Source organism: Opisthocomus hoazin, chromosome 2 (genome assembly GCF_030867145.1).
Source record: "Opisthocomus hoazin isolate bOpiHoa1 chromosome 2, bOpiHoa1.hap1, whole genome shotgun sequence".
Lineage (NCBI taxonomy): Eukaryota > Metazoa > Chordata > Aves > Opisthocomiformes > Opisthocomidae > Opisthocomus > Opisthocomus hoazin.
Genome location: NC_134415.1, coordinates 35,059,602 through 35,087,581, shown reverse-complemented (window position 1 = coordinate 35,087,581; position 27,980 = coordinate 35,059,602). Strand labels below are relative to the sequence as shown.

The 27,980-nt window shown below is 44.5% G+C and overlaps 1 protein-coding gene across 2 annotated transcripts; it reads right to left on the bottom strand.

Moving 5' to 3' along the window:
* Positions 1-23: 23 nt before the first annotated feature.
* Positions 24-27,980, bottom strand: STON1 (stonin 1). 2 transcript variants are annotated; one of them, XM_075413162.1, is made up of 4 exons: positions 27,894-27,980; positions 14,099-16,083; positions 4,708-4,910; positions 24-4,324 (listed from the first exon to the last, which is right to left on the bottom strand). In XM_075413162.1, exons 2-4 carry the CDS (start codon positions 16,032-16,034, stop codon positions 4,250-4,252), a joined length of 2,214 nt encoding a protein of 737 aa, XP_075269277.1. In that variant the 5' UTR covers positions 16,035-16,083; positions 27,894-27,980; the 3' UTR covers positions 24-4,249. The 2 variants fall into 2 exon arrangements, with proteins under 2 accessions (XP_075269277.1, XP_075269278.1); XM_075413163.1 differs by lacking the exons at positions 24-4,324; positions 4,708-4,910 and adding an exon at positions 9,392-9,514.

The window sequence follows — 27,980 nt, the reverse complement described above, 5'->3', positions numbered from 1 at the left end:
TGCTAGTTTGAAATACAACTTTATTTTTTTTAATCAATATGCAATCTACAAAATGTTATTACAAGATTATCAGCATGATCTGTTTATCTTTATACTGACAAAAGACCCAAATAAAATTATATTTTCCATTAAGAATAACAGCACTGCTTCAGAGCTATCAAAATTATAGCTAAGAATTACCATCTGCAGCAGTTAGTTAGTGTGTTTAGTCAACAAAAAGACAAAATAGAGGTGTGGACACCAGTATTGCAGCTAAGAAGTCTGTCAAGTAAAATAAATGCAACTAAAAGCAACACGTGAACACACACTTTCACATGTAAAGTACTTTTGGACAATTAGTATGGAATTTGGCAAAAAAAAAGCAAGGAGATGACAGCGGCTTGGCGTCAGGTTCAATGGAGTGCACCATCATCCTCATTCCTCGAGAGCTGCCACGCAGCAGCAGCTGGACCATCGTTCTCAATCATCGCAAAGCTTCAGCTTTGACACCCAGTAACACCTCTTTTCCTCGCCATTGTGCTCTCTTCTGGTTGGAATAAGCAAGCGTTGCAGGTTGCTTACTTACTAGCGTCAAGAATCTTCTACAGTGTTTTTTTTCTCCCTATTACCACTATCCCTTTCTTCTTTTTTTTTTGACTCTTCTTTATTCTTAGACACTTTGATGCAGATCCCATTTTGTCAGTTAAAAGACTTCCATTGACTTCAATGGGTGTTTGAATCCAAAATTACATCAAGTACCAACTACCTACAGTAATAGAATTAGTATGAGAAAGATGAACACAAAGATAAAGTTTGTCAGTTTCAGCAAATGCGACACTTTCTAAGTAAAGCAAATACTACAAAAATAGCTGTTCTCATTGATTTCTGTTTAAAATATCCCAAACCCTGCTATTTTTTTGTGAAGGAAACACAGATCATATCTAAATACTTCACTGGAGTAAATGTTAGCTAAGCGTCAGCATCTTAAGTGACCCAAACAGCTGGAAGCCTTTCAGTGACTGCAGGCACTGGCTGTGGGCAAGCAGAGCCCAGATATGTGTGAAACCTGGTTCCTCACACGATACCAGTGTACCTCATGGGCTATTTAAAGCTCCAGTCCTTCTGCTAGCTGGACACTGAGCATCACAACAGCTTACAGCAACTGTTCCTTGCCTCCACTCCCCTCCCAAAATACAGTTAGGCTACTTGCAGCCCAGATCTTTGAAGAATCAAACCCAGTATGTTTACTTGCTATCACCTGTTGTAGCCTTTACAGAAAATGTTGGCAAATGAGTCTTAAACATTGAGAATATTTGTTCAGTAGGTTATCCTCAAAGGACATCAGACAATGTAGAACAAATATTAGAAAGGCGAAGCCAGGGTGTTTCTGCTTCGGCATGTTGCAATAGAATAGGACGTTAGAATTCGATGGGGGGAAAAAAAGTCAGACAACCCAAACTTTCTTTCATTAAACTGCAGCCTGTTTTTAAGTATTCTAACAGCAAGGCATACAAACACCAGTTTGAGACTGAACAGGGTAATTATTCATCCTTAGGCTGCACTAATTGTCAGGTTTAAACTGAAATCCATGCATTGAACAGAGTAACTTTCTTTCAGCATGGCAATATTTCTGTGGAATGAATTCCCTGTGATCCTGATCCAATTCCGATTAAAGTTAATGGCAAGTCTTGCAGGCCTCAGATGGAAATCCAAGAGTCTGCAACATAAATAAAGCTGTAGCTTGACCTTTTTTTGTTAACAAGTTCAGTAAGGCTGAACGATCATTTGCACCATACCAGATATAATGCAGACTCACTAGCAGGAAAGACAACTTGTAATGTGGCTGTTCGTCACTTCATTGACTTCACTGGCCATTCAGAACAACAGCTCATATCTTGGGGGGTCAATGGTAAATGGGCTGCTTCAGAACATCCCGAGATACAGCAGACACCCGACAGAAGAAAAGCAGGCGTTGCTTCCGCAGGACCTGTAACACCACCAGGTACCGAATGCCCAGGAGGTGAGTGCTGCGAAGGGGGATCCTAAGGCGAAAGAGGTCCCAGACAGCCTGGCTGTCCCCTTAAAAACAGAAAAATAGGGGCCAGCTGGACAAGACAAGGTTTTGCACAATAACTGCTGCTAAGAGATCTACAGAATTAATGTCAATCAAAACAAGTCAGCCTCAGACAAAGGTTAGTGCAACACGTATTTTGCTTCTGCTACCTTACCGAGCAAAGAGGTTAATAGATGTGGCAGCTCTAGTATAACCAGGGACTTCAGCGAACTGCAGAGCTCTGCCATGATGGTAAGTACAAATGCTTTGCCTTAGCGTACACTGTGCCCCTTAGTTCAGCTGAGAAGTTCATAAACCAAAATTTAATTGAATAAAACAAACCAAACATGACTTCAAGGTGCTAATGGCTTCTCAAGTCAAAACACGGATGGAGAATGCAACAGCTGAGACATATTTGGATCACTACTACACTCAAATGCTTGCTTAGATTTATAATAATATAATCTGCTAATAAAAAGGAATATATAGAGAAGCCAGAATACTGTAATAGTCTATTTGGGGCTTTGGCAATGCAATACCCATAAAAAACCTGCCCTCAGGACTTACTATACAATCTATTACCCATTTCATTCTCAGCTTCCAAATGGGGGGAAAAGTTTATTGTGATGAACTAGGTTCATATTATGGCCTTCTGTTTCCTCAGACTGGTAATTTTCTCAGTGCATATCCCACATATTTCTAATTTGGGGGAATAACATTTTATCTATATTTTTACACAGTGTTTATATAAATAGTTACAAGCTGTGACAAAATATAAAGTGAGACTTAGTGCATTACTATATTTTTGTTCTCCGCTAATTTCACTCTGAAGTAAGGATAATTTTAGGAAAACTGCAGGAGAAGGGGAAAAAAAAAAAAGTATCAGTAGCATTTTTTTAATTTATCAGATTTTTTCTGACCTGGTATTACATCCTGCAGAAAACAACAAAGGGGATAATGGCTGAGGGGAAGCATTGAAACCTTTCCCTAAATGCCAGTAATTTGTCAAAAACACAGTTAACACATTGACACGGGATTAGTAGCTCAAGCTGCCTGCTGAAGCATCACAGCTTCGCTTCTCTTGTGGGAGTCCGTTCCTGCATTGTCTCCCCACAGCAGGCGCCTTTAGAGCCAGCAGCATGAAAACACCTCCCGTCCCATGCATGGAAAGACTGCCTTAAAAGTTACGCAAAGCAACAGCTCCTGCAGTTTCCAAACCAATATCTGGAACTTGTATCCTAAAGCAGACCCAGAGCAAATGGCAGTAACCAGCCATTTCTTCAGTTTCTGGGGAAAACCCTCCGCTGGTGTTAATTCTCAAAGCTTCATCAAATGAAATGGGCCTGGACTGGTTTACACTGGGGAAAACCCTCCACTGGTGTAAATTCTCAAAGCTTCATAAAATGAAATGGGCCTGGACTGATTTACGCTTGCTGAGGATCCGCCCCTTGTCTCACTTGCTGCAGTCATGAAAAAGATTTGTCTCATGCTGGCACAGAAGTTTCAACCACATCTGCCATATGGTTTTTGCCCGAGAGATTACTTTGAGTGAACCTATAAAGTGCTGCGGAGGAAACGCTCGCAGCCAGAGAAAAATGAAGAATATTATTGCAGAGGAACTTTTCGCATTTTACCAATGAAATCACCCAGTTTCCAACTCATTAACTGAGGCTCTTGTCAAGAATAGTATTACAATTTGTTCTGTTCACATATATCGAGGGGAGCAGAAATACGGGGGACTTCAGTTTTCAAACACTACTAAAAAAAAATGTAATTGGTCCTGCTGGACCTTACACAGATGCTGGTCTGCACATAAGCGCTCTGGCAGTTTTTATTGCTGAATATTATATGTCCAAGTGACACAAACTATTTGAGTAGTGCCATTAGGTTTCAATACGGAGCATGAGATCATTCCCAAGTCATAGATACGCAACAGGAAAAGAATACATTACAATCAGTCAATGAAGTGCTCACCTCCTGCAACTCTTTACAAGGAGACCTTACTCATACCGGTATTCCCATGACAGGAAGTTTACTTGAACGCAAACCAGCCAAACCAGTACTGATTTGCAGAATCAAACCCAAAAGCACTAAAAAGAAGAAAATTCAATGACCGTGTTTACCCTAAACTAGGTCACTGCCGTTTCTTCTAACAATAGAATTTCCTGTATAAATTGATTCCTACTAATATCCTGTGAAAGTGCCTCCCATCCTCTTTCACTGCATTAGGCAGTTGCCAGCCTTATCTGGATCTTCTCCATCAAGCTGAATCCACTTCTTTTCAATTTCAATCTGCATTTAGAAAACAAAAAAACAGGTAGAATTAGCAAATAATTGGGCATAATTGGGCACTGAAAGTGTGAACTGCAGCAACGGCAGGAACAAAAGCTTTGACACAGAATGAAAACATTACCAGACCCAACAGATTTCAAAACCACTACTCCCAAAAATAGCTCAGCTGAGGAGAAACAACGCTGCATTTGCAGTTCTGTTTTTCAGCATGATCGTTGATCAGACAAGGAATTATTTTTTAATGATTCTTCTGCTCAAAGTCCTAGCACAAATGCATGCAAGATATGTTTAGAATACAAAGCACATTCACCTTGCAAATACTGTATGGGGGAGTGGGGAGGAAGAAGAGGAGGAAAACACTGAAAATACAGCCCTGTAAATACCTGGCAATTGTAAAAAGCTTTCTGAACCACGTGTTTCTGGGGCTGCACATCGTTCTCTATGCCCAGCGACCTGACTTCTGTTCCTGAGGCACAGGTATCATGAACAACGAACTGGACAGTAGCAAATGGATACCAGTCAGACGGGATTTCCTGGTCTGATCCGAGTTCCAGCTTGTAAGACAGGCTGTGTGGATGATCTGAACCTTGGAAAAGAAAAAAATCCCCAAACATCATTAGTTAATTAACTTTTCTTTGTTTACAGTGCAAGATTAAGCTGCTAAAGAGAGCACAGCTCTATCTTGTATTAATGCAGAGCTGTTACTATGACACAAGATTATTCTACCTAGAATCTCCTACTACTTGGGCATAAGGCATTCCCTTACCCATTTTTTATGTGTTTCAGCATATTTTCACAATCATTGCAGTTTTACAAATTAATTTGCATAAGATTTACCAGATCCTCCCAGCTCCTGATTGAGAGAAGAGTATTACAAACTTAGGGACCGGTTGCTAAATTCAGACTGTTAGGGAAGAATATCAGTTTTCACTGAAAGATACATTTCTTATTCTTGTAGGAAAATAAAAATTGGAAGACCCCAGCTTAGCCAAGGCAGAAATTCCTCCCTGTGTCCAACAACCACCCTTTCTAGAGCTCCCTGCTGTAGGAATTTTACTGGAGTGTTTATTTCAAGTACTACAGCTATCTTGCGTAACATCATTTATTACAGCATGTAATAATTACAGACAAAGGCGCAGCTCAGAGTGCTGCTTAAACAAAATACATTCCAGCTGCCAGGATGAGAGCTACCTGGACTCCCTTTCTAACTTGGTTTGTTACAGGAAAAGAACATACCCCAATTCTTCCAAACAGAAGTATTACTAAAGTAACTGTCACATTACAAAGCAGAGTCCTGAAGGACTGCTGATGTACAGCAGCATATCCTAAATCACTTTAATCCAGCCTTAGATCCTAGGCGTTGCTTGCTTGGGAAAGCATTTCTCCTTCTCCTAGCACCCAGGAACAACAGGGTGAAAAGCCTGCTTTCCAAAGAAACCGAGGTCAGCGGGCTCACTATGTGCACGAAAGCAGTATAATATAATGTAATGAAAAGAATAATTGATGTCACAGCTGCCTCTCCAAATTCTTCAAGGCAAAAAGCAGTAATTCTCCATTTTGCCTCCTCTCCACAACTTTAAGCATCAGCATAGACAACTAACTACCATTCAGCTGCAGGTTAAAAAAAAAAAAAAAAAAAAACACCAACCAGAAAAAGGACTGGCCATATTTTGTCAAAGGCAAGCCTGGCAGCGTGTATTTGGTTTTCATCCATTATACTGAACAGCATCGCAAAGTTCAGGCCAAAATATCCCATTCTTTATGCACTCATTTTCCCTGGTGGCAGGAATCAATTTCATATAAGAATGAAGGAAATACTGAAAATGGAGTTAACATACACTGAGCTTTATCCATCCTGTGGGAAAAATCGCTATAACACTCCACATCCACAGGCTCATGGGCATTTCATAAGGCAAAAATAGATAAAAAAAGCTACACCCCCATTGCTCCTGGGAGCCTCGGGCTGGCTGCATCCTCTGGTCTCTGCTGCAGAGTTTCCCTGCAACCTGCCCCACAGCCTGCCCAAGACAGTTCTGATCTCAGGACATAGTTTACATCTAAGCAGTTTGATGAGCCAAACACACGCATCTCCGACTTCACCAGAACAAAGCCGAATTCAATAAGCCGCCCTCCAGACTGCATTCCAAGCCCAGCACAGAGTCAATGGGTCCCCAAAAATCAAGGCTTAAAGAGCATGAAATTCATGCTTCTCTTCATCATACTCACTAAAACATTTTGTTTTCCTTTTGACTAATTATGTAATTAGTATCACTAATAACTCCCTCCCCTTGCCTTGTTGTTATACTCAACAGCACAGTTAAATCTTGACTGCCTGGAAGAAAAGGTGAGGGAAGGGGAGAACGGAATAGGAAGTGTCCTTTGCATTACCAGCCCTCAAACTTCAGATGGGGGATGTCCTGACTCTTTTTCTCCCCCTTCTTTTTGCCACGTTTAATAACAACAGCAATAATCAGGAGCTAAAAAAGCTGTTAGCTGACTGCAGGTGTTTCCCTCTCTGTTCAGTTCACCCCAGAGGCGCGCACACAGAAACACAGCAGCATTTACAGCCACCGCTTCTTCGGACAAGGGGCACGTCACTGGACAAGCGCATTCCTTCACCATCTGGACTCTCTTCATGGCTGATTTACAAGCATCCCCCGCAGGCTTGCTTCCAGCAGTACATCGCATTCGATACTTCTCCTAAATGCTGCTTTTTTGCATAAATACTTGTCATGTTCAGAGAAAACCTGCACTGGATTTCAGAAAATAACGCTACATACACACCAGCTAGAGTCCTGCACCGTGGAAGAGTGTCAGCCACTGGCCATGAAGTCTCCCAGGCATCCTTGAAGAAATGTGTATCACAATGGAGAAGCTGCAACCACTGCCCACGTGCTGCTTCTTCCTACCAAAGCACACTCTAATACATGTGCATAAGGAACTGGTTGTAGAAATCGTAGGAAGAGGGAATACAACTTGCGTTCATAAATGCAAGGGCAGATCCATAAAAGGCACTGGTAGGGATCAATGCAACAAAAAATGTGTAAGTCCTGAGTTTTGGGAATGAAGCTCCCCTAAATATGTCCAGTGCAATACAATCTTTAAGGTGAGTGGGGAGAAGCAGGTGCTCAGCAATGGCCATCGCCACAGCCAGCACAGAGGGACGGAAACCAAACTGAGCAGGACAGGCTGGAGAGATCGGATGGAAAAACTTCACCCCTCCTTGCGGACTTCGCAACCCACCTGCCGCACCAGTCAAGGCACAACACTTTACAACCCACACACACGCTTAAAAAATGACAGCCACCACCCAAACCACGGCCCATGACCAAAAGCAGCAGCACTGTCACCTGCTTTCTACGTAATAGACTACAGCTTCATTCACTTAGCGCATGATACGGGCTCAGAGCAGCAAGGCTGGTACGGGGGTGGAGTAGGGGGTACTGACTGCGATTTGTGCTAACTCGGTGCTCCTAGTGTGTGCGAGACACTACTCGCACCTCGGAGCACACTACAGGACATGGTCCTTCAAGGCACCAAAGCACAAAGTTTGCAAGCTCTTAAAGGTCTTAGGCTAAGGAGCGCAATGCCAGGGGCACGCAGTGGGTGGCTAAAGTCTCAGGACAGTAATACAATACACAGAGACAGGGGAAACTATAACATTAGGGACTTTATTACTGAAATAGAGGGGGGAACAAAGTCAGAAACGAATATTACAACCACCTGCCAGCTCCTTGAGAAGGAAGTTGGATAGGGACTAAACAAGTGTGAGGTGGAGATGGTGCTTCATCACTTGCTGCACACAGGGACAGGCAGATCTGTATACCTCTCTGATGTGCGCCTTGTCCACGATCTGCTGCTGGTCAGCCCGTGCTGCGTCCAAGCCCATTTCTCCTGCACTTACACTCTCTTGGTCCACGGTCCCTCTTCCAGACAGCCTGGACATGGTGGAGTGAGTGCCCTGTTGCAGTGGGCCTCTTCATCCTTAAATCTGCCATTGTCCCAGCAACACTTGAGGTGACAGCAACACCAGCAGTGAAGGAAACCAGAAGCAGCACCCCATTCCACAGCCAAACTGTGAGACATCATCCCATCTGTGGTACCACAACTGACACAAGCTGTGATCCTCTTAGCTCCCAGGACATGCTCCACTCTCCAGTGGTGGTGCTGGGATGCAGCCTGGCAACACACTTACTTGACCGGGTCTTTGTCCTTTTTGCTGGGTTGGGATGCACAGACTGCATGTCAGTGACAAGTGAAGGGTCCTTCACAGCAGCAGTTGCAACAATAAGATGGCACATCATGCCCTGGCCAGAAAAGTGGCACGCTCTGCCTCTGGGGCTATGATTGACCAAGCATCTGAGGAGAAAGGGTTTGTCCAAGAGCAGTAGCATCTTGTTTGGAGTCCATTTGTGGTAGTAGGAAAAGGGTGTAGATCTAAGGGCTTCTGGAGATCAAATTCAGCATCGTCCTGTTGTGGGAGGAAGGCCTACGGAGAAACAAGTAGCAATAGGAATTGTCTGGAAAATTATTCTGTCTTATAAGAAAGGGAATCCAGACATTAGCACTGCTTGGAATTTTCTTGGACAGGTATGGTAAATGTTGGATGGTAGACGTCCACTTGAACCCAGGCATAAATGGGCCATTCCTCTTGTCCTGCTGCTAAAGGATCCTGTGTTAGACTTGGCACAGTTGTCATTCAGTACCATATAACACTTAAAAAAACCTCTGAGCTTCTATTCCAGCTAACCCACACCCATGAGGTGGTTTTGGTGTTGGGATCTGATGAGTTCTGGAGTCCTTTCTTTTCCCTACGTGGTAACCTGCAAAGGCAGAGATGATAGTTTTGGGATCTGGGTAAGGCTACTGCCCTGGGTCCTCTGGAGCAGCCTCCCCCGGACCCTTTCGCCTACTCCGAAAACACAGGGTTCCCCCCAGCCCATCCGTCTCCTGTACCAACGTCAATGTCAGAAGGAGGTACTCACCACTTCACTTGCGGAGAAGTTCCTTTGCCCACTCCTGGGCTGTGGTAGGAGCATAGAGCAACTTCTTCTCATCAGCTGTCAGAGAACAAAGCTATCAACCAACATTTTGGAAGATGGTGAGCATTGCCTTATTTGTCACCTAAAACCGGCCAATCCTTGTCATCTCTGCTCCACGAAACTATTGTTTCCCAGGCTTTGTATTACACTGGAGTTAGAAGAAGAAAAAGAGGCTGCATGTACATGATCTTTTTGCAAAAAAACCCCACAACTGTAACGCTGAATAAGCAAGATGTCAGCCAGAAAAGAGAAAAGGTAGTGGTATGGAAAGACAAGTTGGATGAAGCAGTCATGGTATAAGTCTGTACAGCTGCCCAGTGGAAGCTAAGACAACATATTCAGATGCGAGCCCAGCTATCCAAAATATGGCCCATCAGACATTGCGGAGACATCACCATCTGGCCTGATGAATCGAATCACTCCTGAAAGGCAACTGGACAATTTGGGGACATAACTGAGCCTTTACTAGCTCACTTAGGAGGCAGAAGCCCTGGGGTTTAGGTGTCTAGGCAACTTGTTAAGACTTTTGTGAATTCAGACACCCAAGTCTTTCTTGTTTTACTTCTGAAAATTTGGCTCTTATTTCTTAAAAATATTCCAAATTCTCGCGCTCTTTCTCTGAAGAATAACAACAAAAAAGGAAAAACTAACAAACAAAACAGTAACACTAGGAAGCTAGATTCAAACCGTCATTTAGCACTCGTATAGCACTTCACCAACAATTAATAATTTAACTTTGCTGTATTTACTCACACTACTTATCCCTTATTCACCTGTATGAACAGCATTCAGGCAACCTTGATCTGAGAAAGGCTCATGAAGGTAAGCAATTTAGGCCAAAAAAATGAGCTGGTTGTTTTAGTTAAGTAGTAATTCTATTTTTGCCGAAATAGGTCCAGTTCTAAAAGTCTTATTTTGAACATGACAACATCAACAATTACTAATAACAGATTTTTTACATCAGGATTGTTAGAAGTTAACAGCTCATGCAGCTATGTCTAAACGGGTACGTTTCTCCAACCTTCTGGGAGAAATGCGTAGGAAATAGGGGAGTGGGAAGGTACCACCAGCAAGGAGCAGTTTGCAATGGTGCTGGCACCAGAAGGAGGTGGTTGGTCAGGGATGGAGACCACCTGACAAAGTCATGGCTTGGAGTTTCCACCTACGCAGTTTAGAAAATACAAAAAGTGGTGGCTGAAGGTTGCTGGGAACCACATCACCTCCCACACTGGAGTCCATGCTCAGATGCTAAAAGGCGGTACCAGGGCTGCCAGTAGCCACAAGCTCCCCTGGCTCCATTTCTCTGTGTCGCTTAACCACCGCTTCCTCAGTGTGGCTCCACGATGCAGAAGGAGAAATTATCAGCTGGAGAATCGTTGCTTTACACAACGGCCCAGGGATGGCAGTACCCTAGCAGGAAATGCCACAGGGCACAAATTTACACAGCAAGGGATTAAAACACAGCGTTTCAAAGCCTGGTCTCTCCCCAGCTCCCTGGGCGATACAGGTGCATATAGTTTCTCCAGTGCAAAGACTGGGCCCAGTACTGTGCTGAAATCATAAAATGTTCTACATTTCCTTATACGATGCCCCAATATCACAAGTGTAGACTCAGTTTGCAGAAATTTCATTGGATCAGCCCTTCAAAGTTTACAGCTTTTTCACCTTTTTTTTTTTTAATAAATAATGTTAACACTTGGACTCCAAACTCTCCATTTATGTATTGGAATAAGCACAGGCAGCTTTTCAAAGTCTGGTGTATCTCACAGCTCATACAGATTTCGCTTGGCCAGCACTCTTCCAAGACAATACTTTAGATGAATCCGTTGGATACTAACATATTTCGATGTCTATAAATGGAGTCACGATATAACTGTAGGCAACCTTTCCTTTTCCCTTTTTTCTTTTTTTTTTTTTTTTCTTTTTTAAAAGAAGCCTTGGACAAAGGCTTTTTGAAAGCAAAGGCCTCGGCATACTTTTCTCCCTGCAGTAAATGTATTATGAAAGTTAACATATTTCTATTAGCTTGACTGCCTCCAGATTTTTGGCATGCCTTGGGACAACTCTATTTTTAAACTCTTAACTGTGCACAGAGAACTTGATAGAGAGGTTTAAAATTTGACCAGGCAGTATTACTACCAAAATGTTTTTTCAAATGCATGAACATTTCAAGGATACAAATGATTTTGCAGATCTCAGCCAGAGGAATTATTCAAAAGTCAAAAGTTTAGGCTACTGGTAGAAAATAATGTAAAGCTGTAGAATGCCACAAAAAACAGTTCTTACTTTCAAATAATATAAATCTGAAGTTAATTGTGCACATCAAATCTTAATGTGAATGAACTGCAGGGAATTAAAGACTTTGGAAGACTTATAATCTTCTTTAAAATTGCCTGACTAAATTGCTGACTTGATTTTGCAGAAGCAAACCTACATTAAATAGCAAAGAATATTAAAAGCTACCCAAACAGTCAGTCCCATAAGCCTTGGAAAAACACAGGGGTCACAGCAGCACCGTGCAAAGCCTTGAAGCCTGGAGTGCAAGAAACCCATATCTACAAGATTTGGAAGACCTGAAGAATCTTCTTCTGCCCACTGGTTCTCCTGCATCTCTCCACCAACTCCTCCGCCCTCCCTGTCCATTTTCCAGTCTCCCCAACCCCTCCCTTACTGCCTCCCCTTATCTTCCCTCTCTCTGTCATTCCTCTCCCCCCACCATTAACTCTGGCTTAGCTCCCTGCCTTGTGTTAGTCCGTCTGCCAACGCTGCGTCTCCTCTGCCCTCCCGCTGCCCATTGCTCAGCAGCCCCCAGCATCCCCTCTGCGCAGAGCGTGAGATGCCTGAATAACAAGCAGCGTGCCAAAGGCAGGGCTCAGCCAATGCAGGAGGAACCATATGGCATTAGCCACAGGTACAAGCCAACCACAGCTTCTTCCAAAGCAAAAGAAGGGGAAAAACAGGGACGGTGTTAACACGACGTCATTTCTGAATCTGACCACGGCGGCGTTGGTGCTGTTCCTCCCGTGGTGCGCGTCGATGGAAATCGAAAGGCACAATTGCTCGAGGTCTGAGAGACCTCATCACTTCAGCAAGGCCCAGTCTGCACTTGCAAGGCAGCAGTATTTCCATGCAGGATCATTAGTAAAAACACTAGCCCTAGTCTGCCAGTAGCAATGCAATAATTCATACTCTCACAGCTGCCACATTAGCATGTTGACGTAGGATGCTTTCAAATGCTGTTTTAAAACCAAAAGCAATCTAGCTCATATATAGGCTCAGGATAATATTCCCTTTTCATTTGCTCCTGCCTCAGTTTTTCTGGCAATCTGTGACTTCTGTTGCTGAAATACCAATCAGAAGTATTCAAATATCAAACTGTAAAAAAAAAAAAAGGTCATAATTACCTAAACAACAGGTCAGATTAAATAAAACCTACAATTACTTAAAAATGAGGGGAAAATAACATCCTCAGGAGTTTTTTTGCCTTTACACTTGTTTTTAATAGTTTTGAATGAGAACTCTCGCCTGCACACACATCTAGCTGTCAGAAACGGTGAGTGGATATGTCAGCTTAGTACTAGCATACTTGAAATCAGGACTTGAGAAGATTAAATCTCTTCTGGACATTTTAAAGAGGTAGTTAGTCCAGACAGTTAGAATACCATGAGATTAGCCTAACCCATTTGCTACCACTTACCCCCTTCTTAAAAGTACAGATTTTACAGATATTTTAGGTGAAATGTTTTAAAAGATGCCCTTGTCTTACAAAGACCCTTAAAGCCTCAAATACACGTAATGCATATCCAACAAAAGGATCAAGTGCCTTCACTCTACAGAACTTGAAGCAGGATAATGTATTCCTCAAGAATTTTTATGCCTTTAGAAAAGTGCTACATAGGGCTATTAATCTGGTAACATGACTAAGAATTGGAATTTTAAAACCACATATTCATATTTTCCTTCCCCACCACAATCTTATTTTCTCCATTAAATTAAGGTAAATTAACTATTTTACTTTGTGGAAAATTAACAACTCCCATGTGCATGACTATAAACTTAACTGGTTTTATTGCTGCAAGATTTTAGTGAGGTACCACCACCAGGGAGAAGGCGGAATAAAGTGAGAGGCATTTTTTATCAGCGTGGTTATTGCCATGAACACACAATCTCAATACACAAGCCCATAAAGGAAGTAAAAGATAACAGCCTTTGCAAAAGCACACTCAATCAGCTACTGCAAGTTTGACCACAATACCTTCTAGTTATGTATCACACCTACCGTTTCTTAAATGATGCTAGAAAGCGAAGACGCAGCAGTTACACCACCACCTTTCCTATTAACGGCATGATGTGGGGTGGGCAAATCATTTCACCCGCCGGTGTTTGCTTCCCAGCCCACCACTGCTCAGCTGGTATATGTGAAGCATAAACCCTTCCCTCTTCCTTACTGTGGATTTGAGGTTTACTCAGAACAAAGAGATCCACTTCCATGATACCGCACCCTTACAACTACTGACAATAACACATCTGTCTCCAGCAAATAAGTTAAGAAAACGTGCTTTAAAAATACAAAAAAGGCTATATTCTATTTTTCCCCAAAGGTTACTCCAGCTTCTACCAATATCACCGCACAGATGAAAACCCAGACTATGGAAGCTGATGGAGGTACACAAGCATAAAAACAGCGAAGACATGCACCCAAGCCCATCATTTTATAGCACAAATTATTTACTTGAGTTCTTATCTGGAAGCCTGTCTATCTTCCATACAACAGCCCTGTAGGCACTCTCGTATTTTGCTGTTCCAACCGAGACTTGTATTACGGGATCAGATTCAATCTCGTGTAAAGAGCCTAGGCATGCTCTCCTATTCATTTTCGCTTTTAGGGACTTCTGTCTCTGAAGGTTCATGGTCCAAAGTGCTTTGACCCACTGCGTGGGAACAGGAAAGAGTATCATAATGTTTTCACAGTATTTCACAGAGGGTAAACGCGTTGGGATGGATGACATGTTTATAAAAGCCTGAAGTTCAACATATGCCCCCTGAACAACTACCACAGCCTTCACAGAAAAGGGAAGGTCTTGCCCATTATACCGTGTCCTGAAACGCATCAGTTCCAGCCTACAGGCATCCGGGGGCGTAAACTTAATGATTCGCGACTGCTCGAATTCCCACGCTTTGACACAGTTATGGAAATGGCAATCGAGAATATCGATCCATTTCTTCTCGTCCTCCTTCTCGAAATATCGCTCGTCCCTCTTCTGGAGCTCCACGTCGTTCAAGGTTAGAAAGCAGTCGGCACTTCCGTTCACAAAACACAAGCAGTAAATGTGCGTGATGACGGCACTTTCTACGAGTTTTCCTTCTGCCTTCGTGACTTTTCCCCAAAAGTTATCCACTATTTCCAGAGTCATTTCTTGTTCTTCGTAATTCCTCTTTTGTCGAGAAATAGTAGGAAGTTTCATCAGCTCTTCCTCGACCGTTACGAGGAAATCGGTGAAGTCGTTATAATCTGTGGTGCCCAGCTTTAACATCTGCTCAATCTCCGGCTCATGGATCACTTCTGCTTTGGGATGATACCTTCTCTTCTCTGTGTAAGACACGCACTCGATCTTCACAGTATGGATTTTTCCTGAGACATTGTAGCTCTCTAATTTGGGTTCAGACAGCTTGCAGTGTGCTTGCAGCTGGAATTCCTTGAAAGGCTTCTCCAGGCCCTTTTCATAATACATCTGCAGTACACCTCCGGGTAGGACACTGAGGTAAATAGGGCCCCATTGCCGAGAAGACATCATGTTCTTCTTTTCGGGAATCCTCAGCATGAACGGCCAGCCATCGGCTTTCCGGCTCCTGAAGAGGCTGCGTGGGATGGCGGGGGAGAGCTGGTGCCACGCGTGAGTGCTGGAGACGGGCGGGCTTCCCGTGGCGTCGCAGCTATCAGCTTGCAGGTGTTCAAGCCTCTCGCAGATGTAGCTGAAGGAGCCCTGGTTAAGGCTTTTCTGATCATGGCAAGTTTCTTTGTCTTTAGGATGACAGACGCTCCTGTCGAGTGCTTTGTCCTTCCTGTGCATGCCAACGTTAGCTGGGGACGTGCTGAGCGAGCATCCTTCCTTCCAAAAGGGGCTAGAAAAAGCACAGTTGTTCTGGAAGTACGGGAAGCGCCCCAGTGCCGACGACAACTCTCCTAACTCCTCACAGCTTCCTGGTGGGTTAGGGCTTCCTTCGTCTGTTGGTTTGGAGACCGAAGTCTTAACTGGATGGTCATTAGGTGAGGTGCTCAAAGGAAGGCCGCCCAGTTTCTGCGAGGTTAGAGATGAGCAAGTCCCAGGTGATGGAAGAGGGTTAGCGTTTGATGGCCATTCAGGGATGGGATAAAGGATGTGAATCCCAGGCTTTGGGATGCAAGGACTTGCTGGGTAGTCTCTGGTAGGTGTAGTAAGTGGAGAGTTGCTGGGAGGTCCAGGACTTACGTAGAAGTCAACTACAGGAGACGAGAGTGGAGTGCTACCTGTAGAAGATGCTCTACTTGAAGACTCATGCATGCTAGACAGATTCAGTTTAAGGCCGTTTGCTTTACAACTACTCTGATTATCAATCAATTTCTGAGGCGACTGGAAGAGTGGCTCGTCATCGAAGGTGACCCAATTTGCTGGATTTGTGGAACACATCTTGCAGGAGAAACTTCAGGCACTTGCACACATATCACCCATGAACCATCTACAAAGAAACAACAGACATGAACAGAAATACATTCCCTTGAAAGACAAAACAAAGAACCCTTATAAAATTCAAACCACACAAAGCTTAAAAAAGTGTGCACGCCGTTCACAAATCCAGTGTACTTGGTGTTTTACATGTGTAATATGAGACAGCCATGTAGAAACAGCTGAACTCCCCATGAATCCCCACTAGCCTCCCAGGTTGGGGATCTAAGGGAGATCTAAGCTTTATGGGCTCTTCAGAGTATCTGATGCATGCGGCCTCTAGATCAGAGAGAGCAGAAAGTCCCACAGCTGTACAGGACCACATGCATAATACTTTCTACTACACCGCTTATCAGTAGCTTGTAATATGGATAGAGATTTCCCATTCCAGGCCTCTGCTCCAGGTGAGGTTTCCCCTCCATCCCACCATTAAACAGAACAGTGTTTTAGTAAGAACGGCGCAGCTCTTTCCAAGAACAAAATTAGGAGGATGAGGGGAGATATTTTTGTTGTTGTTGAAAAGCTGTAGCAACTCAGTGCTGATGGCAAAGGTAGACATACTACAGCTGTCAGGGCAAAACCAGCCTGCCAAGGTAACATGTGCAACGAAGGGCCAGCTCCTGAGGTCTCTCCAAGGCAGACGTTCCCCTCATGCGATGGGCACAGGCAACAGGGCGGTCGCATGAGCCCCCGTGGGCGAGAGGTAGCATGGAGCATGTTGTAGCCGTCAGAACCGGCCTGCGACTCACCACCTGCTCCATGCTGCTGTCTGAGGTGCCTCCTGCCAGGAGCAGGATGTGCAGATTGGTTTCAGGCACTTTCCAGACCTGGCCAGGAATCGCTTCACGACAGTTCCTTCAACCCTGACTTATGCTCTTAGAGACCGGACACATCAGAGTAAGGTTAGAGGCAGTGAGGAAAAGCATTGCACTTACAAACAAGGAAGAGTTAGCCCTAAGGATGAGCAATACGTCCCTGCTGAAGATGACTACAAGCATCTGCCAGAGAGAAATCACTGGTGAAACACAAGTCAAGGCCAAGTAGCAACATTCGCATCTGCTAAGCACTGAAATTGGCTGGCAGCCTGGAAAAAGTACAGGTCTTTAAACCAATTAATAAACTGCACTTCATCAAACAAAGCATCCCTGGTAAGGAGCTCGGCTAGACGTCCTCGAGGCAGGATGGCAACCAGTAAATAATTAATGTTGCCTTCGTGGTTTTAAATCATGCACTGAAACGTAAACGCTCACTGTATCCTTACGCAGGATATGTCATCCCCAAAGTTCTTCCTCCCCACTGCTCCTGACTGATGAAGAAGCGAGCAATAAATTGCTAATGACTGAGGAATCAAGTACAATGAAGCATCACGGGGCACAGACAAACATCATTCTTTTGAAAAAAAATTACTCTTGTTATGTCGGAACATATTCACATTTGCCTGAAAGCACAAGGCAGGCAGAGTTCATATAGACAAAACCACCTGCGCATATGTTACTCCGTTAATTAAGGTTAGATAATGATGACTTAAAGCCATTCCCCTTCGTGCATGCACAGCCATGGTTAGGCCATTTATTAACTGCATGGCACTACAGCATATAATCACAATAATCATATATAATCATATAACCACAAAAGCCATTCTTTATCTGTAGCGTTTAGAGAACAGTTCGTTTCGAGAGATGCCAAAGTTCAGCCAAGTGAAATCTTATGCTAGGAGCTGTTATTTTTACCATTTCCCCATTATTTCTTGGCCAGTTTATAGCTTTTAAGAAAGCACGATAACCTGTGGCACCACCCGCTCGCTCCACGGCCAAGCAAACAAGAGCTCGCAGTGGAGGAGGGCTCTGGTCCTTCATTAGCTTTTGAACTCTCGACCTTTTTGTTCAATAAAAATATTTGCACTATGCTAGTTATTTTATAAGCACTCTCCCTTCCACTTACAGAGAGAGCGAGAGAGAAAAGGAGCAAACAAGTCACAAATGACTATCATAGCTCAGGCACACACAGCTACCAGTGTATCCTTCACCCACACAATCACTTCATCAGAATAAAGCGTAGCAATGGAAAGAAAAATCACAGCTACTTGGTCTCTGACTTGGTCATCATTTTTTCCTCCCATTCCACACCCTTCTCCTCCTTTCCCTCTGGCTGCCGGCACTGCTCATCCAGCAGTATATATTGATTATTTCTAGATCGGGAAGTTTCAAGGTTTTCAGGTGGTGTTGCATCTTAACAAACCTTGTTTGTTAATGACGGCTTACGTGATGCTGACTCGGAGTGTGGCTTTTTGTGGTCACAGCCAGGACCGTGGGACCCGCTGGAAAACAGAGAGCATTAGGAGAGCAGCCTCAAAGGCTGCCATTAAAAACTCCTCTGGCATTTGCAAGAGACAAGGGACCATCAGTGAGAGAAAAAGCCCCGCTGAGCCAGGGGAGAGCAAGCCTTTCTCTGTGGAGGGGCTGCGGGGATGACGCCAGGGGACGGCGTGAAGCTCAGCGGGCACGACGGCGAGTTCCGCAGCCCGATGGGGCCCAGCTATTCGGCAGGACCGCAGCCTCGCTGAAGGGGCAGAGCACAAAGCATCGAGATGCGCGAGTGCAAAAGAAAACATAAAGTGGGAACATAAGCAAATACAAATGTTGTTTACAGTGAGGAACACATGCTACAGGCTGCTTCCCTTTCTCGTTAGAAATGAAGTTTTTCATTGTCTTTTATTATGTCCAGATGTTGATTTTTTTTTCCCCAGATGTCTGTTGCTATTCACTTTTTAAGACGTGATGTTACAGATTATTCAGCAGGTTTTTTCCCTGTTACAGAAGAAGACGATGTTTGAAATTCACCAGCCCAATATTTAACTTCAGTCAATAAATGTCTATGAGGCAAACCACTTTGGCAGATGGAGTTCTCATCTGCAGTTACAATACCCTTCACATACCTGTCAGAAGCTGTAGCTTTCACTTTATATTACTTTTCCAGAAACGTGTTTTTCAAAAAGAAAATGATACTGATGTTAACAAAAACACACATGCAAGAAGTTGAGTGTTGAAACAGATCGCAATTCCCCTACTATTGCTCACTGACCTCCAAAACTAACTACTAGGAATGGAGGGAAAAAATCCAAATGCTGGTTTTATAATATCATGCTAATAAAAGGAAATGCACCTCTTGTGTGTTACGGGCAGCACCATTCATCTAGTATTCAAAAGAAAAAACCCAAAATTTATAGTCTTACGCTACTGTATGTAGCTTGTTCTCTGATGCTGCTACATCTGCGCAACACCAGAAATTAGTCTTTTCTCTCAAGTTCTTTTTTGTTCTAAAAAGTGCTCCAATTTCCTCCTTAGGAATTAGGACATTCTTCCTCGAAATGGCTGTAAACTCAGGCTTTAGGATAGATGTGTTCTGACTCCAAAAAGCTCCTATGGGACCCACGTAAACTTCACCCAAACGTTTTGGGCAAGAGGAAAACAATACAGGATGCCATTGATCTCCGTCACCACAGATGCTATGCAGCCCATAACATTCAAATTACAAGCCCGTGTGGTATCTCGTCCAGATATGCAACAGGAAACACCATTTTTAGAATATTGAAACTGCACACAAAAAAAGCTGGCTGAAAGAACAGTTGATCCTAAATGCATCAATTCCAGTGAACCCAAAAGCTGCGACTCGTCTCAATTCATCCTCTTCTGTCTGAAAACAATCTTCCCATTTATCAGATTAACTCAGTCCCTCAGCACTTAATGAATGGTAATTGTGGTTTAATTTCTTCATTTTTAATACCTCGAGGACGTGAGGAAGCGAAATCCTATCCTGTCATTGAGAGATTTTATAGGCTGTAGCTATTACCGAGTCCTTTGTTGCTTCGAAAATCCCAGATCAAATCTGCAGCTCAACTTTTGTGCCTTGCTGGGGGATACTGTTATCTCTTCCTACAGTGAAACAGTAATAGCAACTTCCTACTCACTCCAAAAGGTGTTGACTTTGGTACTTTTAATCCAAACACGGCTTGGTCCTCAGCTAGCTGAGGATGCTGACCCGTCGTCCAGCAACGTCCCCACCACCCTGACGCCGGGGCCTCGCATCGCCTCCTCCACGGCAGGGACAAAGCCGCATCCGAACCGGCACAGCCACCCGCGAGCAAACCCCCCGAGCGTCGCGCTCCCGGGGTCTTCCCTAATGTTTGGCACCAGTTAAAACCCTCAGGCACATCCCTGCGGACTGAAACACAAAGGTCCTTTTTTCAAACACTGAAGGAGCATGGGGTCAGCTAATGGGGAAAAGCAGGGAAACACCTCCCTTCTGCAGAGCGTAAAGCAAGTGAATGCAGTGTTTAACAGACGGTACTCAGATTCCAAAACACACAGAAAAGCACAGTTTTATTAAAACATTCCTTATTGCCTATCTAGCTCCAGAGGCCATTGTGGCTTCAGAACTGTGAAGTCAGACATCCTCTAGACAAATGCGCTTTGTAACATGCGAGCCGCTTCCATGGTGGAGTCCTACTGGGCAAACACCAACCTCACAAATTGTTTCAAGCTCAAAAAAAACGCAGATTTACCTACACACAGTGCAACAAAACAGTTAAATAATGCCTTCAACGTCAGCTGAGCTCTTTACACAAGCTACTCCACTTGTGGACAACGCCTGGCTGCTGTATGTCCACCGCTCCAGCATGACTACAGGCCCCATACACTACTAAATGTCAATTCTATTTCCAGAAACAACATCATCCGTTACGCATACGTTAAATAGAAATTTAATGCAAAATTCTACATAAATGGTGCAGTGAGGCTGTCCCATAACGATACCATATGAGTTGTTACTGTTTCTTGCACAAATACGTAGAAATTCTTCAAGCATTTTGCCATAAAGTGTAATAGTCTCACAGGAAACTACAAGTTCTCTGCAGTTTAAGCAATAAAGCACATATGGTATATAAAATACCCTGAACATCTGTAAGCCGTTGTGATATCCAAGAAAATATGGCAGATTTATCTCTGTTTTTTACAGCCATAGTCTTTGTATCACTGTTATGTTTATTACTTAACTGTGCAAAAAACTTGGAATACCTTTCACGTAAATTACAGCTTGATTTATGTTGATTTGCCTCAAGTTTCTTCTTGAGACTACATATGGCTGCACTTTTACTTCACTCTGCTCGATGTCCCCTAGACAAAAAAAAGAAGTTCTCCAACTTATAACTCTGAAATCAACATAAGCGAAAGGCACAACGGACAGGAAATGGGAATTTCTTGGCGTTTGCTTGTATTTGGGATGTAGACATGGATTAAGTCTTCCACTGCATTACTCATTTCATTACTTGTAGAAAATAAGGAGCTGGTGTAACAGTCAAAAATATACACTGACTTCAAAGTGTAACGTGAACCTGTATTTACATTGCTCACTCTCTGGGGCATCAGCACAGCTGGGAGAAGTTTGGAGCTCGCAGTTAATCTGTTTAATTTGGAATTCCTTACTCCTGGCCCCAAGAGCTGGAGGAATTAAAGCTTTCAGCTTTTGACAGCACGCACGTCCCCAGAGCAAAGGCAGGCATAACTCCTGCAAGCGCCGCTCGCCGTTCCTTGTTTCTGCTTTGAGTCAAAGGGGAGTTTACAAATAAGGTGGCTGGCACTTGCAGGCGCAAGCATGAAAAAATTAGCATTTTTAAGGGCAGCAACACAACGCACCACAGTACGCTCCCAAGCGGAGACAACGCCTATTTTCCTTGCTGGGGAAGAGGATACGGCAGAGGCTGAAACAGCCTCTAGAGAGGACGGTGTCACGTGGTTTGGGACGTGGGGGACTCACCACCACAAAGGCAATTACCAATGGCTATGGCACCGATGCTCCCCGGGCGCTGGGAGAGCACCCAGCGCTCGGGGGGATGCTACACAGAGGTGCCAGACGAAGGAGGCCTGAAGAGACGCCTGCTCCTCTGCCTCTCGGAGTCACTTCTCATGCTGTAAAGGCTGCAGCAGGTACGGGATTCACAGAGGAGGGAAAACTACGGGAAGGTCTCAAAAGAAAACAAAAGCAAAGCAGCAGTGCTGCCAGGTTGACATTGCTGTGCATCGCTATTCTAGCCTACTGGGCTGTGGCTGAAGCACGTCTTCCTCCAAGAAGTAGCTCCTCTGCTTGCTCACAACAGAATGAGGTTAGACGGTGAGTACCTTCCAGTTTATATGAAATTCCAGCGTGGCTATTCAAAACAATTCCCATCTTTGCCATGAAATAATCACCCAAACCTCAGCTGCTGTGCACTGCAAATAAACTCCTTTCTGGAAGACCTTCCCTAACGCTCAGATGTGAAGTCATTTCAAAGCTGCCTCAAAAAGACAACAAACCAGCATGCATGACCGGTCTTGTGTGTAACACGATCAGCTTCAACTCACCCTCCCATGCACCGTAAGCCCCGATTCCCACACCCGCCCTCGCCCCGCTCCAGCAGTCACACCACTGCGGGTGAGCCACTCCAGCTTGCTCCTTCGCTATTTTCTTCGCTGGGAATAGAAATCAAGGTGGAAAAGCCTAGAGACAACATCTACTGGAGGTCCTCGTAGGATTTTACAGGGATATGCCAAAGATGCTTCCTACGGGAACTGGGATTCTCATAAATCACCACAATGCAGTCACCTGGGATCCGCACCACCATTCCTCTCCAGGCTTTGCTGCAGAGTTTATTGTCACAAACTTAACTTTCAGAATGGGATTAAATAAACTAAATAAACTAAAAATAAATAAACTAAATAAACTAAAATAGCAAGCGAATTTAAGTGTCATTGGGAAGGATACTGGAACAGAGACCAGAGACCACTCCTGGAAGTCACACAAGAGCCTCTCCATCAGTGCACGCAGCCAAGCACTGAGCTGCAAGAAACAATACCAGTCCTCTCACCCTAAAGGCCACCTCACTCACCTGAAGAGAACCGTAAAGTTACTTGCAGCAGTTCCTATGCTGCTTGCTGTGACTTAGCCAGCATTCAGACACATTACAAACCACACGAATCAATGAATGCAACAGCATGGAGAAGTCAGTCAAAAGCCAATCTCCAGCTACAAACAATTTAAGGATCACAGGCTCGCAACAAGCACTGCCTAACATTAAAAAATAAGTTTTCCCAACCCACAGCTACATGTAACCATTTTGCTTCAAGGAGATGTAATCACATCCTGCATCACCCCACCAACTCTGGATAATTACAGTGGCACCAGAACACTTCTAATCTGTTCTGCTTTTTTTGAAAAATGTACCAAAAACAACAACCAAAGGTGCTTACCTCTGGTATATCATCAGGTCTAACCACAAGAATGGCAAACACCAGTACTCAACACAAGTCTAAACATCTTTCTCAGGTCCATCAGTTCTAACTTCTCAGTCAGTTCCTCCAGAAACAGACTCAGAGCAGAGTCTCATCTCAGCCGTCCAGCATTTTCCAGTTCACAGGGTGGACTCCTACCTCAGCAGAGTATGGACTGTGCCAGGTCTAAGCAGTGTGTGTCTGGCAGCGTGTGTTTCTGTGCGTCTTTGGACTCCAGGTCGGTAACTGAGAAGACAGGTCAGGGTCTACCCATGCTCGTGCCCCACTGGCTGGCAAAGAGGGGATGGTCAGGAGAAACCTCAAGAGGACAGAATCTGCTATCAAAGGCAGTAGGAGCATTTCTGCTAACTCAGAGCACAAAATGTTACACTGAACATCTCAACAGACAAAAGCTCTCTTTTCCTATAAGAAACTACAAAAAGCGTGATCAAATCAATATTAACTACTCCGTGTTTTTATTCTCTTCCTTCCTGGATATCACAGTGCCTTCCAAGACACATCACTTGTGTGCAAGATGTAACTGCACCTTCTTGAAACAAAATAGTTACATGTAGCTGCGGATTAGGAAAACTTTTTTTTTTTAACGTTAGGCAATGCTCTTTGCAAGTGCTCGATCCTTAAATGGTTTGTAGCTAGAGATTGGCTTTTGATTGACTTCTCCGTGCTGCTGCACTTGATTTCTTTCTATTATCTGGTTAGGCAAGATATGTAAACCATTTTTAATTGACTTCACTGTGCATACGAATATTTCTCTTGTGTACACAACACACCTTTCCACAGGGCCTTTCTTCTTCCTACAAATGAAGCCCCCCCCATTTAGAAGCTGGATGGGGGAGAGGCGGAGGTTGCTGGGCTGTCCAGCTGCGGGGAGCAGCGCGGGGGCACCCCTGAAAGGTGCTTCTGTTCCCGCTGCCATTCAGTTTACTCAGCCAGTCCTGCTTTATCCTCTCTGAATCGCACTCCTCTTCAGCATCACCATAGTGACTGCATAACTCACGCTCCCTGGGCAGATTCCGGAGAGCCAGCACACAGTTGCAGAAAAGTCTCATGTAAACTGTTTATTGACACTAGCTGACATTTTACTGTGCAGAAGGTTTGGGGTTTTTTTTAATTGAAAAAAAAAAAAAAAAAAGCCAGCAAACCCTCGGCACAGTGCTCTGGCCTGGAAGAGACAGGAAAATACATCTATTTTTATTTACAGTACTTCTGCAGGTCACAAAGTTAATGGAATGTTACTGCATCTACTGAAGGAATTTTTAACCGTGTTTAGGAAACATGTTATTATTAGAACGCACAAACATCCCACAAAAGCACTCTGGTCACGGCAGCGCTGCAGAGGGCTCTGGCAAGGAGCTGAACATCCCAAACGCCTCCCGCTCCCCTCTCCCTGAGCAGAGGCAGAGATTTATAGTATGCCACCAAGCTGCCGAAACGCAGTTACGGGTGGCTGTGCCACTTCCGTAACATCAGCAGCCTTTTTTTTTTTCTTCTTCAGGATTAAGCAGCCCTCTGGATGGGGGGGGGGGGGAAATGAAAACAAAAAAGTGAACGCTTTGGCACACAGGTCACACATCAAAATATTTAACTGGTCATGGTCAGAAACAAAGTTGAACCTGGTTCCGTGCTGGTGTTTGCAGTGCCCAAGGGAAGTGATGGGTGAAATGCCACAACGAATACATGACGCGAAAGCACACTTCAACAACTCTGCCACTCATCTCAGCAGGGAATAATGAAAAGAAGGGAAGCTAATGAAAATACTGTATGTAGCATCTTCATTGTACAACATAGTACACTTTTTTATTTCAGTCCAGAGTCAGTTTTTAAATCCGCATTTACATCTGCCTCATGCTTTCGTGCCCAGCAAACCAACACTAGGACATTCCTGGAGATCAACACATGACATAAGATTTGCAGAGCTCTTCTAAACACAGAAAGTACTGCCTGACAGCTATCAGTAACGTTTTCTGACAGACCAACTCTCCCTTCAGCAGTGGGATACTCCCTTTCTCCCTGCCTTAGAGCCTTGTAAGAAAACCAGCACTAATGCGAAGCAGGGTCACACCTGAATCCTTTCTTTGTTTCTCTGGATAGAGGTATTTTTAATAGCAACTGAGGACAGTCACGTCAGCAAGTGTAATTTGCAATGCTGTCATCCAGAAAAGCCTCATCTGGGTTCCTCTCCAGCAGCTTTCCGAGACAGACACGTGGGCAGCCTGGCTTTCTGAAGCGAAAGACTTCAGCTCGTATTTATACCCATCAAAAACATAAGAAAAGGAGCGGTGGACTAGAGGAATCTTGTTTACCAAAACATGAAGTAAACCACTGCCCATCACAGCGCATCACTATTCGCGTAACTGGGTGCTTTGCACAATGGGGTTAACATTCACACACAGAAAAACGTGAAAGTTTACATTAATTTGCTATTTCGAGATCTGGATTTGGGCAGCGATATCAAAAAGCTGGGCCACTAAGCTTACAAATCCCAACAATTTTTACAGTGATAGAAAATAACATTCATTATATGTGCAGCAGGAGATGGGGAGAAGGCGAATAATCAAATCTGAGGGTGGAACAAGGACCTCACACCTGCCTGCGGGCACAGTTTCCCAGTGGTGTGATTCACAGCTCCAACATCAGTTAAGTGCAGTCACCAGCCACGCTCCCTGTTGTACAAACAACCCCTGCGCTCAACTACAACGGGTTACAGCGCGCAGTGCTCAGCTCTCCGCTGCTCACACGCACAGTCGAGAAAGTGGCTCATCTTTTCTCATGAGGTTTTGTGCCTTCGGTGCACTAAACCAAAGAACTCAACATTTTGTCTTCAGCTCTCTATTTCCCCTCAGCCCCCAGACAGGGAGAAGCAAGTTAACAGCAAAATGAATAGTTTGTATTTAAGAGCCTCAGGCTCCAAAACTCCCTCCTCCCCACACAGTCATTAGCACTCGCCCAAAAAAAGCGAAGTCCTGTTTGCAGAGAAATCAGTGCAGGTTTCTAGTGCGCTCCACCTCAGAGAAAAAAACATCCCTACTGGGGAAGGCAAGAGTAGACTTTTGTAGCCTAACTTTGGCCGTGCTCATACACAATACCCGAGTCAGCATTTTTCCCAGCACATTTCAGAAGTGCTCTTATTTGCCAGAAGTATGGGAACACCTACATATTAAAAACCCAACAACCTACTGAGAGTGAGTACTTATTTAAAACCAGAAAGTGACAATTTTTGATATTCTTTCTCATCTACCATATGCTTGAAATCCCATCTGCGCAGTTTGCACCAAGGGTCCGTAAGGGAAGTGCAGCGGAACCATCTCAGCCCCGTGAGGGAGATCCTTCTCCATCCACTCCGGCTGTTTTCCCCAAGCCCTGCGCCCCGCTGCCCATGCGGGAGGGATTTCTGCAGCCATGGCTGCAAACACCGTGCGCCTACATGCACAGTTTAACATCATCAGCTCAACCACCAGAAAATATGAGAAAGGCTCCAGGAATTCGCTTCCTTTCAAGTATTAAATAAAAAAAACCTCCTCGCTCACCCCAGTCTCCTCCCTAGCAAGGCACAAGTCATGGGAACTTGATCCTGTGGGATGCCCGTCATCCAAACCCCACGGATTTCCGCAGCGGTTCAAAGCTCTGGGTACCCCACGCAAAGCCATTCCCTCTTCACCACATTCACTTTAAAAAAACAGGAAAGGAAAAAGAAAAAGGGGAGAAGAAGGGGAGAAAGGATGAAAGAGAGAAAAAGAGAGGAAAGGGGGGGAAAAAGAGAGGAAAGGGGGGGAAAAAGAGAGGAAAGGGGGGGAAGAGAGAGGAAAGGGGGGGAAAAAGAGAGGAAAGGGGGGGAAAAAGAGAGGAAAGGGGGGGAAAAGAGAGGAAAGGGAGGGGAAAGAGAGGAAAGGGGGAAAGGAGAGGAAAGGGGGGGAAAGAGAGGAAAGGGGGGGAAAGAGAGGAAAGGGGGGGAAAGAGAGGAAAGGGGGGAAAAAAGAGAGGAAAGGGGAGAAAAAGAGAGGAAAGGGGGGAAAAAGAGAGGAAAGGGGGGAAAAAAGAGGAAAGGGGGAAAAAAGAGACAAAAAAGATATAAAAAGAAAGAAAAAAGAAAAAGAAAAGCAAAAAAGAACACATAAAAAGAAAAAAGACAAAAAAGAGAGAAAATAACGAAAAAGGAAAAAAGAAAAAGCAAAAGGGGAAAATAGGGAAAGGGCAAAAAGAGAAAAAAGGATAAAAAGAGAAAAAGAGGAAAAAAGAAAAAAAAAAGGAAAACAGCAAACAGTTTGCTTTTCTTTTTACATCCCATTCTTGCACCAAAACAAAGCAGCCCCATCCACCGTCCCGTCTCAAGCCGGGACTTCTGTCTGCGCCTCAACTACCGGGAAAGTTCCACTTCTAACGGAGCCCCCCCACCTCCCCTCCCCGCCGTCCTCCGCTCCTCGGGGGCAGAGCCCTCCGCCCGCCCGACCGAGCGAGCGAGCGACCTCCTCCCCGCTGCCCGCATCCCGGGCCCTCTCCTTACCCGGCAGTCACGGCCTCGGCGCCGCCATGGGGACCGCCCGCTGCCAGCTGAGACGGCCGCAACCACCGGCCGGGCTGGGGGGGGAGG

Excerpts from the sequence above, each read along its gene's own strand:
- STON1 (XM_075413162.1), bottom strand. The coding sequence starts at position 16,034 with ATGTGTTCCACAAATCCAGCAAATTGGGTCACCTTCGATGACGAGCCA. Across the intron at positions 4,911-14,098 it reads GCTTCCAGATAAGAACTCAA|GTTCAGATCATCCACACAGC; the intron begins GTAAATAATTTG and ends TTCTTTTCCAAG. Across the intron at positions 4,325-4,707 it reads AAGCTTTTTACAATTGCCAG|ATTGAAATTGAAAAGAAGTG; the intron begins GTATTTACAGGG and ends TTCTAAATGCAG.